At 42.9% G+C, this 16,452-nt stretch overlaps 1 protein-coding gene across 2 annotated transcripts in view; it reads right to left on the bottom strand.

Moving 5' to 3' along the window:
* Nucleotides 1-441: 441 nt before the first annotated feature.
* PTH1R (parathyroid hormone 1 receptor) overlaps nucleotides 442-16,452 on the bottom strand; it is a 117,977-nt gene continuing 101,966 nt past the window's right edge. The window contains exons 13-14 of one of the 2 annotated variants that reach the window (XM_085226902.1): nucleotides 16,150-16,357; nucleotides 442-1,260 (exon numbers count right to left, since the gene is read on the bottom strand). In XM_085226902.1, the coding sequence (XP_085083028.1) occupies nucleotides 1,214-1,260; nucleotides 16,150-16,357 (255 nt within the window). In that variant the 3' untranslated portion in view covers nucleotides 442-1,213. Of the gene's footprint in view, nucleotides 1,261-6,008; nucleotides 16,358-16,452 lie in introns of those variants that run through there. The other variant, XM_010712289.4, reaches the window with a different exon arrangement.

Here is a 16,452-nt window from a genome sequence, read left to right as displayed (position 1 = left end):
ATCTTTAGTGTCCCTTCCAATCCAAGCCATTCTGTGATTCTGTGATTTCTCTCTGAAAAAGTATTCCCCATACGAAAAACCAGGGTTAAAAACAAGCATGGTACAACGTGGTGCTCTCTGGCTGCCACTGGATGTTTGCCAGCTTGGAATGAATTTTGAATAAGGTTTTGGTTAATTGCTACTTTTAGGCTGCAAACAAGGAATATTTCAGACACATGTGGAGATTTATGAAATTATCTTTCCCCCAAATCCAGAGCAAGATACAGAAAGATGGTGGGAGTTTGAACAAAGAAAGCAGAACAGAGCTAAATCCAAGGCAGGGCAAACCCTCCAGCCATAGATGTGATTACTGAGGGAATGAGGGAAAGCAGGACTTCTGCAGCGTTCCAGAGGTTTAACGTTTTATTTCTTTGCAGAAACTAAAGAACTGACTTCCAAAACCTCCCAGTTCTTTTATCTAGGGAGATCACTCACAGAGAATGCAACAAAGATGTGCTTTCCTAACTGTGCAGATTAGAATTTGGTGACTGGGAGCTAGGAGATAGGAGCTAACCAGAAATATTTATGCAATCATAAACAAGAATAGTTTGCTGGATTAATTGGATCCCTCTGGCTTAGACTCATGCCTTCTTTCTTTTGGCTTTTTCCTGCCAGACATGCCCCCATATAGCTCAGTTCTTTGCTGGTTCTTGTAAGTTTATTGCTGGTTTCCCAAGAGCTGGCATTTCCCTCTCAGGACTCCACTTCTGTAGTTACCAAAGAAGCGAGCTTTCTTTCAAATCCAAATTAAATTTCCAGCCCTCATAGCTGTGGAGAAAAACTAAGCACGGCCAAACTCTAACCTGAAGTCAAATACAGATACTATTTTCCCGTGTCTTCCCAAAAGTAAAATTGGAGATCATGTTTTATTGACTTCACTCTGGGCTGTTGACTCAAAATGTTTATCAAGAGCAGAGGCAAGCTGTCTGGTTTTTATTCATTGTTTGTTGAGCTTGTAAGTGAATTTACGCGCCGAGTTCACCAGCAGCAATCCTGAAAATACTCTGTATTCTGTGGTCCTCTCTCAGAACCAAATGGTTACCCCTCTCCCAGATTTGTCTTCTGAGATTCCATGGCACAAATCATGGCATTCAGGACTGTTTCTGTGTAAGTCGCCAGAAACTGCAACATCTTGCATTCAGGAAGGCAAGGTTTTGAAATGAAGATATCGACATCATAAGTACATACAACTCTGGTATCCAAACATGCCGCAGTGAATTGCTGAAGGAGAAAAAAAAAGTTCATTTAATAACGAAATACCAGCTGTTATTTTAGTAGGGCAAAAAGTAACGGGCTGTTTATTTCTCCAAGCATTCCTTCACAGCTGTACAACCACCGTTGCCTGGTTCGTTCAGCAGAGTGAGAGGGAGACCTTGGAACAAGGTTGAGCCTATGGCCAAGACCATAGGCATGGAGGAGCACATGGGAGACCTGCAGAAGTTTATCCTGGTAGAAAGCTGCAGGAGATTGAACATCATTAAGAAAATGCAAGTTGAAAATGGAAGGTGATGGAATTTCAGGCAGTGCCTTGTACAGCTGCACCTCTGGATGGTAGGTCCAAAAAAACTGAGTTGGGATGAGCATAAAGGCAAACCTCTCTAAGGGCTGCAAAGCTCAGATTACAGATTACTATGAATGGGACCATGCCTCTTGTCACAGACCTTTTGTACTCATTTAAACCTTCTCTCTCTTCTCCTGTACCATACCTTGGATGGTAGCCCAAGAACTTCCCTACAACTGCAGTTGTGTTGTGCCTCTGTAAATCAACATCATCCCTTGGAGCTCAGTGGCATTATGCTGATTTACTTGAACACAGGGTCTGGCCCTGCTGCCGTGTGTGATTTAAACAAAATGTTCCTCAGACTTAGGCATAAGTGAATAAATGATACTTGACATTTTGGAGAAGCTCATGCTCATTAAAAAGCATTTCATGTTCCAGCAGACTCACTCTGGTTGTTTATTCACTTAGCTCCACTGCATGCTTTCTCCTGCTCCCCTGATCTCACCTCTGTATTATAGAATTGTAGAATTATAAAGATTGGAAAACACCACTAAGACCATCGTAGCCATGGATTTGCATTAGGACTATGACACCTCTCTTACTCAGACACAGCTCTCTCCTATCAGCCTCCCTCAGAAAACCTTATAATGGGAGAGCTGGTTTGGTCATTTTCTGGTGAGGTAAGATGCCCTCTGGGACTGTTATTCCTTAAGGGGAAAGGAAGAACCACGGCAACACCGAAGGAGATGGAAAGGGGCAGAGACTTTGTAAAACCAGACTTGAAACTTAAGATTGGAAAAGACCATCATTCAAATTCCTGCTCAAAATGGTAAGAACTGGACTTAAACTCACAAAGAACAGACTTTAACAACGTGAGCTAGAATCGGAGAATCATTAAAGTTGGAAAAGACCTCTGAAATGCCCCAAACCCTACCCCAACCCACCCCATCATACCCAAAGACAACTCCCTTCAGTGCCACATCTCCACGTTTCTGGAACATCTCCTGTGTTGGTGATCCCACTACCAGCCTGGGCAGCTGTGCCACTGCATCACCACTCGTTCTGAGAAGAAATTTCTCCTGATATCAACCTGAACCTCCCCTGGAACAACTTGAGGCCATTATCTCTAGTCCTAAGTTTCAGGTTCTTGCTTTACAGTGGTGATTTTGGTAGTTTATCTCCCCATCAGGCCATGAAACTCATTCAACAAGTTTTACACGTGCTATTTTGATACAAGAACTGATAGATATACTCCAGATAGACCGGCTGAGTAGCCTAGTTGGCTCACAGCACTACCTACATCCTGCTTCAAAGGTGGCCACAATCACTCATCGAAGCTCTCCTCCCTCCCCACATGCATGCACATGACAGATTGAAATGATGCTTGCAATACACCTGCTGCTTCAGATAAATCATTCACCATTGCTGCATCCAGTGTTCCTCCTACAGAAAATGTATATAGGACTGCATATAAAAAAAACAGCTGTTAGCACTTTGGCAGATATCAATCCTTCCCTTCTGCAAAGGGGTGTTGCTTCCAAACAGACATATTTTGGGTTTAACTTTTTTTCTTGCTTAAGTTTGGCTGCTTAAATGTCTTCTATTTTCCACAAGCAGATGAAGGCACTTCAGCAGAGCTAATATTACTTGTTAATCTTCATGGCATTCAGAGGAGCACGGAAAAATGGAAAATTCTTTGCAGAGTTTTTGTTCTTCGAGAGAGAGAGAAGTGGAGAGATTTAGAACTGCCTGTTTCTCAGCCAGAAGCAAACTGAGCCTTCTGCTTCTCACAGGGGAAAAATATACATGTTTTTATGTGCATCTAAATCTGACTTGTCTACCTCTGGTTCAGTATTCCCACATTCTATAGGTTCATCTATATTGTATATTGTATTCCTCTGTCCACTACTGGCCAGCATAGTGAACTTGCTACACTGGCTACCTTAAAAGCCTTGGTGTATAAAGTCACACTTTGAGTGTTGGTGTTTGGGAAGAAAGCAGACGGGTGCTTTGAAACCATCAATGGAAAATGGGGGTAGTCGGCATCTATTGGGTTAATCCATGATCCTTTCGATATCTAAAGGGGGATATAAGAAAGAAGAGGACAGACTCTTTAGCAAGGTCTATTGTGATAGGACAAGGGAAAATCATTTCAGACTAAAAGAGGGGAAATTTAGATTGGATATAAGGAAAAAACTCTTTACAGTCAGGGTGATGAGGCACTGGCACAGGTTGCTCAGATAGTGGTGGGCGCCCCGTGCTTGGAGGCATTGAAGTTCAGCTGAATGGGGCTCTGAGCACCTGATGGAGCTGTGAGTGTCCCTGTTTACTGCAGGGGAGTTGGACCAGATGACCTTTCAAGTTCCTTTCCATCTCAAACGATTCTGGATTCTAGGATAGTGTGTTTGTAAAGGATAGAAGGGTCCTGATCTCAGATAGGACTGTGTGAAAGGAGTCACCACTCATTTCAGCCTCGTGCATGACAGGAATAGAGAGCTTAAGTTTGGATCCTCTGAAACCACCTAGTTTTGGTATGACTAAATGAGTAGGGGAAAGCTATGGGAGGAATGAATTTGTGTCCAAAGAGTGCTTGAAAGTACAGAACAGTCTAGCCAGAGGGATGACGTTCTGCAAAAGCCTCCATCAGTTAGGTTTTACGGTGGTTATATTTCATACTCACAAAGCATCTGCTTGTGCCCAGTTACAGTCTTCACTCTGCAAGGGCAGCACTCCAGGGAACCACCCTGCATTGTCTGTGCTGTGTGAGATGAAGGCATCACGCAGCTGTGAATGGAATGAGGCACCCTTCCTGACATCAATACTGTCAATGTATCAGGTGGCATGAGAGCATCCTTCAAAATAGCCACTGCAGCCGCATTAGGAGAGCAGCAGAACTAAGATTACAGTATGCTTTGGGACAAGAGATGGAAGCGTTCCTTGTCCACTTTGCCTTTTTGTCGCTGCTTTGTTTTTTCTCTCTGCAATTTTCTATAGCATTCTCCATCTGACAATTAGGGGCATGACCAGAGGGATGTCATGCGCTCTTTTACTCCGCTGAAAGTTAGTGCAAATAGTGCAGGAAACAGTTTTGAGATGAGGGATAAGAATGGACCTCATACAAGTTGTGTTGGGTCTGAAGTCATCTATTCATGCTGTGCTTGGGAAGAGCTGGAGGAATTTGGAATAGAAGGCATTCTGTCCTGTTCCTTTACATTCAGGTAAAAGAAAGCTTGGTTGAACACAGAGATTTGGGCTCTAGCGAGTTCCAGTGTTCAAATTTGAGTCTGTGTGTGAAGCTTACTCGCACGTAAGTAATAGAAATGGGACAGGGGCTAGATGTACTCCTGAATTACACCAAAGTAGCGTTGTAGAAATCACCTGGGATATGTGTTAAGGGAGAATGCCTTCTACGGTGTGGCTGTTCTTCCCAAGGGAAATCTCATTATTGGGTTTCACTTGTCAGCATAAGGAAATGCGTGCCACTAGATTGCTATCACTTGTGTGTAAGTCAGAGAGCAACTGGGACAAAGCTTTCTGTCTTCTGTTTCTTTCTCCTGAATGTTATCTGATACTGATGTTAGTCTATGAATGGGATCAAGGCACTATAAGGCACCATCTCATTTGCTGCCAAGACCTGGGGAGCTCCATCTGGAACAATTGTTTGTGCAACTGCCTTTGGTCAGCATGTTCCCACTCCTTGCTGCTGGGACTTGAGTGCTTTTTGAAATCAGGCCAGTCATTCAATGCTTATCATTTAGAAGAGGATAAAAGGTTAGTCCCTTTTTTCACTTGTAGTTAGCCAGGCGAGGAATGCTAGCATGTCTGCATGAGCAGCATGGCATGAATGCATTTCTGGAACATGAGTGTGCTGGAGTGTTCTCATGCACTATACCATATATTGGAGCATTTTTTTGCCCAGCTCTTCCTCCTATGTGAAGCACTTGCATCGAAAGAAATGCCATAACTAAACAGCGACTCAGGGAGGAACATCCTTAAATTTCATCAATGGTAAACCAGAATTTTTATAAGTAGTTGGAACTGAACTGTGCTTAGGAGAAGGGTTTCAGCATCTGAATTAGCACATCTCTAAACCTGCTGTCCAGCAAGAAACAGAGGCTGAAGCCAACCAAATTTATTCTTCACTATCCTGAAAAACATAAGCTTACGGGTATTAAAACCACCCAATACAAAGTGTCCTAGAATCATACAATTGTTTGATTTGGAAGGGACCCATAAAAGCCACCTAGTCCAAGTTCCCTGCAATGAACAGTTATCAGACACATAATTACTACCCATCTTTGTATACTCATAATGAATTCATTCCCATCTTTCTCTATCCACAATGAACTGTAGGATCTCTTTGAGCTCCCTCTTCTTGAATACAGGAACACCAGGTCCACCTAAGGGTGCCCCTAAAGGATTTTAGAGGCTCTGAGGTCCATAGGCAGGAAAAGACACAAGGGAGATATTTTCATGAGAATCAATAAAGGCTTCTTTTTATTTTAATTCCCTTTTTACATACATCTGTGGTTTGTCATTTTCCGCTCATTACTTTGGTCCGTACAGAAAGCAGAAGTGGAGGAATGTAAACCAAAATGTCTGCCTCACAACACACCCAAGGCAATGTCCTCGTAACATGTACAAAGAAATCACAGTTTTGCCCATTAGTTTTTCAGTCTTGTCCCTCCTCTGAAGTGAAACAAGGTTTTAAATCCACTTCAGTGAAATCAGGGGAGTGGGAGGGGGAAGAGCACGACCCAGCTCTTCTCCCTCCTGCTCATCCTAGGAAGAAAAGGAGCCAATATCCCACTGGAAAAAGCCTGGCAAACCACTGGGAATGGCCAAGTCCTTTTTCTAATGCCCACATCCCATCTCCTCTGGTGACCACCATGGTTTGTTCACCCTGAAGTTGCTGAGAAGCAGCAAGGATTTTTAGCAGCAGATCTGTCTCTTCATGCATGCCTCAGCTCATGCAAATGTCAAGAGTTTGACATCACGTTTTTGGACATGGGGGTGGGTGATGGTGCTTGGATGCACCTGACCTTCTTCTGCCACCAACTGCCTTTCCTCTTCCACCAGCTCTTCTTAAACCCAACCTGTCAAAATATTTCACGTCTATCAGCAAATATCTTCATGCTAATCCTTCCCTGGAGCCCTGGAGGAAGAGTGACTAATTTAGATAGAGAAAAATAAAAAGGTAAAAGCTCAGTCTGGCAGGAAACATCCAGCTCTATATTTAGAAGCGCTCATGCCTGTTGTAATGCTCTGTTTTAAGTGGATGCTGTTTCCCTGGTGAAGTCACTGTTTTGCCTTCTGTTTTAGGTACCCGAAGTCTACTCTGTTTGGAGAACATTCTTTGTTAAACTTGTTTTAAGTAGTTTCTCACATGGCCATTGTATCTCTTCTTCAGAGGACATAGACACAAGCATCTGGAAGCCCAGCACAAGCTCATCCCATCCATTTCAAACATTTTAATCCTATGCCTTTTTCCATCAAAATACCACGTCCCCACATGTAGAAGCCAACCCCAATGCAAAACCTAATGTTGGCATTTGTCAAGCATTTTGAGAGAGGCGACTGCTATTCAGACCACCATCTACCCCTTGATCTCTGCTTTCTGGTTTTGTAGCGCTACTGATTTAAAGCAAAAAGCCACCCTGAATTATGTGTGGTAGGCAAAGTCTTGGGGTGAGGTCATTTGTTTGAAAGTTTTTTTCCTCCTGTGAATTGAAGAGTAAATCCCACTCCGTGGAAATCAATAGAAGTCTTGGAGTTGGTTTTCACGCTGTCATGATTTCATTCCATGTTGACACTGGCACATCTGTCTTGCTACCCACCACGCTGTTTGCCCAGAGCGAGGAATATAATCAAATACCATCACATTCTTTAGTCCACATGCAAAAAAAAAAATCACAATTCCTAAGGTCAAAGAGAGAAGATTCTCTGTGGGACCCTGGAGAAATGGGTTTGACAACCAGGTTCTTGTGGTAAGATTACAATAATTTTTGTTTGTTTGGTTGGTTGGTTGTTTTTTTTTTCCCAAAGGAAAAAAGAAGGAAAAAGAGCCAGTGAGAATCAGGAAGAGAAATTTGCACAGAATTTGTTGAATCCCTCATTTGCTCTTTACACTTTCTGCTTACGAGGGAGTCTAATCATGCAACAGTGTCCAGCTCTGTTCAATCTATGCTGGATAGGGGGACCTGCCTGAAAAGAAGACAAACTTATAGGACTCCTTAATTACTGATGCTCATCTGGTTCAGCTCTTCCTTCCCTTTTTCTTTTGTTCCTGGCTCCTGTGCAGTGTGCCAGACTGAGGTGATCTCCAGCCCAGCCCTGCCTCTCTGGAGTCTTGCAAATCTGTTCCAAATAAGGACAACATTTGTTGTGCTCTTGCAAATATTGCCTTTGGTTCCCTTTCAAAGCAACACTGCTGCCCATCAGTACTGATGCATTCAACCTGGTGGCAGTCCTGGTTAGGTACACACCAGAGAAAGGCAAGTCAAGAAACAGTTCTGCAAGTGCCCCCCAAAGCAACACTAATGGACCAACCTAGAGAAAGACACAGAAATCACATGAGCAGATGAGAGCATTAACATTAAAATAATCATAAACAGGAATATTTAACAACCATGTCAGATCTAAACACAAGCCCCTTGACAATGGAAATACGGTGAATGAGCTTTGCAGGTCATACTGAACAGCTCAAGACCTTCAATGAGCAAAACACGATCGAGTTCAGTTGTAGGCTGAAATTCTATGCCGAGGTCGGCAAACCTTCCCCTGGTCCGTGGGAAAGGTTTCACTGAACCTTACTTGATAGTCCTTTCAGTGCTCTCCTGTGACTTCCCTTAGCTTCTCACATTCTTTTTCCCACTTGCCTCCCAAATCCCGGCAACATGTTGACATTATCTTGAACTTTGAAACTGTGGGGCTACCTGAAACCTGAAAGCTGGCATGAAAACTTGAACTTCACGTGATTAAAAAAAAAAAAAAAGAAAGAAAAAAGAAGGGGCTAAGAAAAATCCCTACCAGCTGAAACAGCTGAGTATGGCTAAGTGACCACAGTGGGGAGAATAGAGTAATCTCGGCAGGCACAGATAAAACACAATATTTCGTGTGATGGCCGATGTCTTGGGTGTCATTTAATCCCAAACAGCAAGATGGGGGTCCAATTCTCAGCAGACAACTTCTGTAGTTAGAGTTGGAAGCTTTATTTTAATTCCATTATGCAAACTGTAAATGAATCCTGAACTGTGGTCCAGATTCAGATCTGTTTTGCCTTGGCATACGACCGAGTTAACTCAATTAACTTCAGAGGAACAGCTCCTGCCTTCTGCCAGTGAATATAAAATCAAGATCAGATCTGTTCCTGACTGTCCTGCCCTAGGGATTGGCTTCACATTACTCTATCCACTCGTTTTATCTGTTCTCTCCACCACAGAGGACTCCTCCTGCCAAGGAGAAGACAGAAAACCAGATACTCCATGGTAACCATCAGCACATTCAACAGAACATGATGAGATAAATAAAGAATGACTTATTATGACTTTTTTTCTTGTTTATCATCATTCTTAAACTTAAAGGAAGCTAGTCTAGTTCTTGCTCTTGGTTCACTTGTCTTAAAAATGCACCAAAAATAAAAGACTATATTGTCACATCAATGTTTCAGCTCTGTCAGGGTGCCACTGCTCTGCACCCAATGCAATGGATATGATGTGATGAGGGTGTGGTACAGCTGATCTGAGCAAATTATGTTCCCATCCCAATGTTTCAGATTGGTTTTGATTCTGAGAGTTGAGATTGACTTCGAGCCATTAAAAAGCCTGGATCTGCATCCAGGAAAAATGGAAAAAAGAAATTCTTAAAGGACTTCTTTAAATAAGTTTTAGGGGTTTCTTTTTCTAGGGCCAGGTTGGAAAGAAAGGAAAGTAAATGTAGAGAAAAACTCCAGCCAACCTGAATTTAGAATCATAGAATCATGGGATCATTAAGGTTGGAAAAGACCTCTAAGATCATCTAGTCCAACCACCAGCCCATCCCCATCATGCCCAATAAACCATGCCCCTAAAATCTGAGGGTAGAAGAGAAGAAGTGTCCACTCAGCAGAGATTATCAGCAGATGTCCTTCTTTTGGGCTTTTCTACCCACTAGGAAGAAGCAGTGACAAAGATCCAAGAAAGCTGCTGGTTCTATCTCCCCTGTTGCTCTGGAGCACCACCACCTAATGCTACAGGTGAGGTGGGGGACTGCTAGCACTGACAGAAGACCAAGTCTCAGTCTCAGATTCAACTGTTGGACTTTCAGTACATCTCTGCTCTAAAATCTTCAGAAGCACTTACAAATCAAGGAGAAGTCAGTGAAGATATTTACGAGCACTGAATAAAAAGTACTAGGATTTGGAGATCCCCTGCTCACTATCAGCCTTCATACACAGATACCAAATAAACTCTGGGCTAATCACTAAATGAAGCTCACTAACAATACTTCTGGCTCAGACTTTCCAGGCAACATGTCATTATTGGAAAAACCACCAATATTTTAGTCTCCTTTAGCTAATCATGCGTCTTTGCAACAACCCACCTCTGCTTTCTTTTGCTCTCCCACCCTTAGATATGACCTAAGCTTAAGTTTTCATTTTGTGAGAGGCCATTAAAATAGTTTGAGTGGAACAGGGTGAGCCCAATAACTTTTATACAAATGAACTGCTGCCTCAAAACAATACGTTCCTTTGGGCCAACAGTATTTGCTGTCCTATAGGCTCAACCTCTCTCCTCTGTAGGCAAAAATAGGAGAGCTGCCTTCCAACGGACATCCACAGAGATGGACATCCCCCTTATTTTACTCACACCATTTTTGAAACATATTTTGAGGCAAATTTAGACTGCCCTGGCTGATCATGATGGAAATTTATTTATAGGGTCTTTTGCAAACCCATTTCCTTTACAGTTTAATATTTTTTCTCATTTCAGCATACTCTAGAGGAATGGGATATAAAATCTACTCTGTCTGGAGAGTCACACTGGATGCCTGAACACCTCCATAGCTTGCCAGGAATATCATATATGTCCATATATTTATGCTGCAGAATGTGGCAACCCGTCAGCAACAGAAGTAAAAATAATAATAAGAAAAAAATCAAACCTGTTCCATTATATTAAAAATAAATAAATACATCAATTCCCTAGACTTGCCTGAGAGTGCAACACGATTTCTCCCCCAGCAAGTGCTCTTAGTGGGAAAGTGGCACGGTGAAGACCTTCCTTAATCTGCTTGTGGCCTTAAAATAAATCTTCCTTACATGCTGAATGATTTACAGTTTGCAGCCACCAGAGCAATGCCCATTTGTGACAAAGGCTACATGGCTGAGGAGGCACACACCAAACCCTTAACCCCAAAGGCTGGAAAATGCTGCCCCAGATCATTTTCCTTTTGCTTCCTCTTACAGCCAAAATGTCACAAAATCCAGATAAAGCCCAAAAGAGAGGATGTGAACCATGATACTCCTGCGTAACTTTCTATGAGAAGGCACAGACGGGCTTTGGCAAACTCATGGGCAACAGTAGGTGGAAAAATGCACAGTTGTATAAGAAGCAACATTGCATATGAAAGGACTTCACAGGTTCATGCAACCTCTCCATTGAAGGTCAACTCTTAAAGTGCTTTCTCTTATTTCATGCAGTCCTATCTCAAGTGAAAGAAACACTGAAGAGAGTGAGAGATACAGATGAGTTGAGGACGTCCTTGTTATCAGTAATCCCACTTGCAGCTTTCAATGAATTCTAGGAGGAAGTCATGCAGAAAAAATTAGCCCGTGAAAAAACAAGAAAACAAAACACACTGAGGTGCCTTAACTTTTTGAAAGACTGGACTCAGAAATCTAAAAACTTTTAAGACAGTCACTGAATCCATCCAAACAATAAAAGGAATAAAAAACTGGAGATCTTCATGTTTAGTGTATTTTCAGTCTTTAAAAAACAAAAAATTCTTACCAGTTCTGTGGATGTTCTGCAGCTTTCATCCAATTGCCCACAAACAAATAAAGGAAGCCAGTCCCTAGCTGAGCAGTTCAATTTTTGGGAGAACTTTGTCAACTAATTTGGCTCTAATATGCATCAGACAAGATGCAGCAGAGTTGAGGAATGGTGAAGAAGGGGACAACACATGATCTCATCTGAACTAAGACAAAACAGTTTATAGAAGGTGTAAGAACAATTGTCTGCACAAATGCAGGCAAAGCAGAAATGATGAGGAGCTGCCAAAAGTCATCCTTAAGAAACACGAGTCCAAGAAACGTTAACATTTCTATGTCTATTCAGAAAGGAGGTAGATCAAGTAGAATTATTAGGATTATTAGCAGACTGAGCTGCTATGGGTGGGATAGATGAGGTGCAGGGCTGGGTACCACAAGATGAACCTGCCAGAGAGGGAGATTCCTGCCCAAGTCCAGCATCTCAGTGGCAATCAGTCCTGCATATTGCCAGCTGGTTTACAGGAAGGGAAGAAAAGGACATAAAGCTGACACCATGGAGGAAGGAAAGGTGGTGAAATAGAGGCAACCAGGTTTGTCAAGCCTTTGCCTCCCCTAGAAGTAAGCTTGAGGATGTCTCTCTGCCCATGTGTAAATCAGAAAGGATGGGAACTGTCACCCTGTAGAGGATTGGACCTTTGCATGGGGATAAAATGACATGGAATCATAGAACCGTAGAATCAGTTGAGTTGGAAGGGACCCTTATTGGCCATCTAAGTCCAGCTCCCCTGTAAAGAACAGGGACAGATCTCAGCCCTGTCCTTGCAAGTGCCTGCATCTCCTGGTGAAGGAGAAAAGTGAAGGTGACCATATTCCATATCTAAACATTGTGGCTCTCTGCCCTTCCAGGACAAATGAAAACAGCCAATTTTGGTTTCTTCTCTGTTTCAAAGCACCATGGGTCTAATCTTTTCTTCTCAAAGAGAAAGTAGAGAATGTCCTTGGACCCTGGCTAATGCAGCACAGCCTATACACTCAGCCAACAGTGCAGTCTGCAATCAGCAGGAGAGGAGCAGACTTTGACATTACATTCTACCGTATCTTTAAAAGCAGAAGTATTCCCCTGTTATGGTATAGGCATTTTCCCTTTATTTTTCCTGAACACAAACACCAAGGAAAAAGAATCTATTGTGTATGATCAGTATTTGAAAAGATCAAGAAAAGATTTCTTCCCATGCACATTCCTCGTGCATGTAAATTTTATCTACATTTAACATCAGTTCTTAAGCATTTATTCTCAACAATCTAGTGATGAATGCATTTCTGTTTATGAGGGATTTTGAATTTGTTTATAACTCGTTTTATGGGTTTTGCTAATTCCCTGAACTTTGCTAAGCAATTGCCAAACATGATATTAATCTTGAGTTCTCTGTAAGAAACACAAATAAACAGTGAGTCACTAGTGTTTTTGGTGTTTTGTTGGTGGCTTTTATTTTGTACGCCTTTTTGTTTTGTGAAATGATACCAAGTAATTCCTCCGAGTGAGAAAAAAAAAGGAAGATCATTGCATCTACTTGGCATGATTTAAGCACAACGTACTTCTGGAAGGGCAGAAAACCAGAGCCAGCATACTCAATGTGTTTCTCTCTCATTGGCAGCTCAGCCACACGGGATGCTGAATAACAGCTGTACACACTCTGGTAAGAACTTCTGCCCCTTTGATTCCCTCCTGAGGCTGTGCCAATGTCTGCGAGGAAAAGGCGAGCAGCGAGCAGAGCAGGGCTGACCCAGATTTCTGCAGAGCTCTCCATGCCAAACTTTCACTAGAGCTGACTTCTCTTGCAAGATTACTTAACCTCTCTGTAATACTACTGTTAGCATTGTTACTATTGCTCATAGAAGCAACAAGAACAATAAGAGAGCACGAGGAAAAGGAAAAAAAAAAAGGGTTATGCTTTGCAAACCCGATGTTGCAATAGCTGCCGTTTGGTGATGAATGGTTATGAGGAGTTTTGAGTTCTTTTGATGATACAAAATAAAGAAAAAAACCTGAACATCACAAATAAATACTGGCTTTTAAAGACTGGCTCATGTAGGTCTGCGGCTGTTTGAGAGGTGCTTCAGTGCCTTGCAGAGGATTGACTCTTAGCCACCACGCTCCCTACCAAGTCCAAATCAAAAACCCCGAGATGCGAAGGCAAGGAGGTTTGTTACTACACTGGGCTTCAACCTGAGAGGTTGCCTAAAGATGTGAGACACAGAAAACAAGTCAAGATCTCTAGGCTCACCCTGACCTCCTTCAGAATTTTGGAGAATTTAGTCCTTAATAAATATTCAGAGCTTGCAGTGTGAAGTGACTGGATGCATCTCAGAAGCGCTGGTTGGTATGCCACAGCAGACATACCTAAAGGATCAGGATAGATGGTAAGACATTCCATAGGCCCCACCTGCATCCTAAAAGACTTCTGCAAACTGCCCCAATGACTGATCTCTGTTCCATTTCAGTAACAGCCAGGTGAAGTAAAAAATACTTCAGCTTCTAGAAACTTGTCCAGAAGAAATAAAACAACCACGAGAGTCTGACTCTCAGACTGCAGCAAAGGAATAGTGACATAGGATGGGCTGAAGAGAGGATCCAGGCCAGCTCAACCAGAGTTTTTTCTTTGAGGAAGTGACAAGTTCGGACACCGTTCCTAATTTCCCATTAGTGTGAAATTCTGAATCATGCTTCAGAACTGGAAGAGACCTTTTCCTAGCTGCTCACCTGGTTGAAGTGTGAAGGAAAAACACTGTTGGCCAACAAGAGCCATATCTCTTTGTCATTGCTGAAGATATGAGTTGTGTCAGGAAACAACCTTTTGGCTCTCCTTGCAAAAAACCACCAGCAAGTCACAAAATACTCTGGTCTCTCTCTCTTGTTGGAATCAGGCATTTTATAGAATCATAGAATGGTTGGGTTGGAAGGGACCTTAAAGCCCATCCAGTTCCACCATGGACTGGTTGCCCCCCACCAGCTCAGTCTGCCTAGCACCCCATCCAGCTTGGCCTTGAGCACCTCCAGGGATGGAGCACCCACAGCTTCCCTGGGCAGCCTGTACCAGTGCCTCTCCAGTCTCTGATTAAAGATTTTCTTATGAACATCTAACCTAAATTTTCTTCTGCTCTTCCCTTCTCAGGCAATCCCAATATTTCCTCTTCTAAGCATCTCTGGGCAAAAACGGTGACTTTGGCTGAAATTATACTTAATCACACCAGCTAAGATGCTGTCCAGATGTCTGTATGTATGTGTGACTCATTTGAATGTCTTGGCTACTAAGAATGGGAAAGAAAGAAGAAGCTCAGAAGGTGACTGTCCACGAGCCATCTCTGTGCTTACACCCAGCAGATTTTGCCCTTGAACTTCATGAAGGCAAGCTTGCCTGACTGTATCCAGCATCTTGTGTTTCATCTCATGAGTGTTTGGATTAGTGAGAAACAAGTAATTTAGAGGGGAGAATGAGAAGAAATGTGTAACTTTATAAGAACATTACTGGTGTCTGTTTCCATGAGCATCCACAAAGAGGGAGGCTGAGATAGTGACCTTCTGAGCTGATTTTAGCCACACACACACAAAGACACACAGTTGAAGATCTGCAAACACTCTTCCCCATCTCAAACTGCCTGGGAGCAGGCAGAGTGGGCCCATCTCTACTGCTGAACCTGGAAGACTGAAAATGTCACACTAAAGATGTCACACATTCTGGTAACTGCATTTCCCATCTTAAAATTGCACTGTTTTCTGGCTTGCTATGATACTCAAGTCAAGGAAAGAAGAATACAGTTTTTTGCCTTCATCTAGTGACCATGAGCTGTTAAACCTGCCCATCCCAGAGGAGCTTTTTGCCAAGGAGTGAGAATGCCCAAGGGAAGAACATGTCCCAAGTTGTACCAAGCTGTCCATGTTGAGAACTTGGCTACAAGAATGGGCAGCTACGGTACCTGAAGGGCCTTGGTCATTCTCATGTGTGTTACCAGACAGATTCAAAAAGGAAAGAGCAAACCAAACCAAAGATACTGATGCCCAGGGTGGTTTGTACCCTTGCAAGAAGGTGACAACGTATGCTCCCTGCAGACTCTTGCTTTACTGGGTGAGATTCCCATCCTCCTTGGCTGCCCAAGTTTTCCAAGAAGTGAAAGGACCAGGTGCTGCTGTGCAACCCTCCCCACAAACTCTCAGTATCTCTGTTGTTCAGCAGGTAGAAAGGCCTGTGGATAGCCCTGCCTCCATTAACACTGGGGAGACTTAGATCACTGGATATATGTGTGTGATCAAGCACTGGCCACATTGGTGGCTTTTTTTTTTTTCCCATATAACTTAACCTCTCGTTCCACAGAACAGAGAAAAGGCATGGAAACCCTTGGCATCCATTGTGTGGCCTGATATTCTTTTGCCCACTAAATGCTCTCCTGGAACCCTTTTCATCCTTTTGTTTCTTCTCTTCTTCTCCTTACATCACTGTCTCTCTTTCTTCTTCAACAAGTACTGTGGGTCTGTCTCCATCATAAAGCCCAGAGCCATTCAGGTACTCTTCATCTTTGTTGTACTGCTCTGGTCCAGAAGAAGGCATAGAGTTTTCAGAAATAGAGCCATTTTTTACATAACCTGGTAAATTCCGGTGTCCATTGAGGGTCCCTGGTATAAGTCTTGTATTGAGATGAAGGGCAAGTGCCCCCCTCGTGGCTACATTTGTGATGCTGGTGTGGGAAACCATTGGTCCATAACTGTAGGTTGTGCTCCCACTTCGTGCTTTCCTTTTAAAATCAAGTGCTAATGTCCACCTGCTCCACGACTTCTTTATTTCTGCTTGGACCTGAGAAACAAGAGGGGAAAAAAGCATGAGTGGAAGGAGAAGGGGAGAGAGAGTCATCAGAAGGAGGTAATATCTGCATGGATGGGAACTCTCTG

This window comes from Meleagris gallopavo, chromosome 6, assembly GCF_905368555.1.
Source record: "Meleagris gallopavo chromosome 6, MGAL_WU_HG_1.1, whole genome shotgun sequence".
Taxonomy (NCBI): domain Eukaryota; kingdom Metazoa; phylum Chordata; class Aves; order Galliformes; family Phasianidae; genus Meleagris; species Meleagris gallopavo.
The sequence above is the reverse complement of the archived record's forward strand: the minus strand, read 5'-3'. Positions and strand labels throughout refer to the sequence as shown.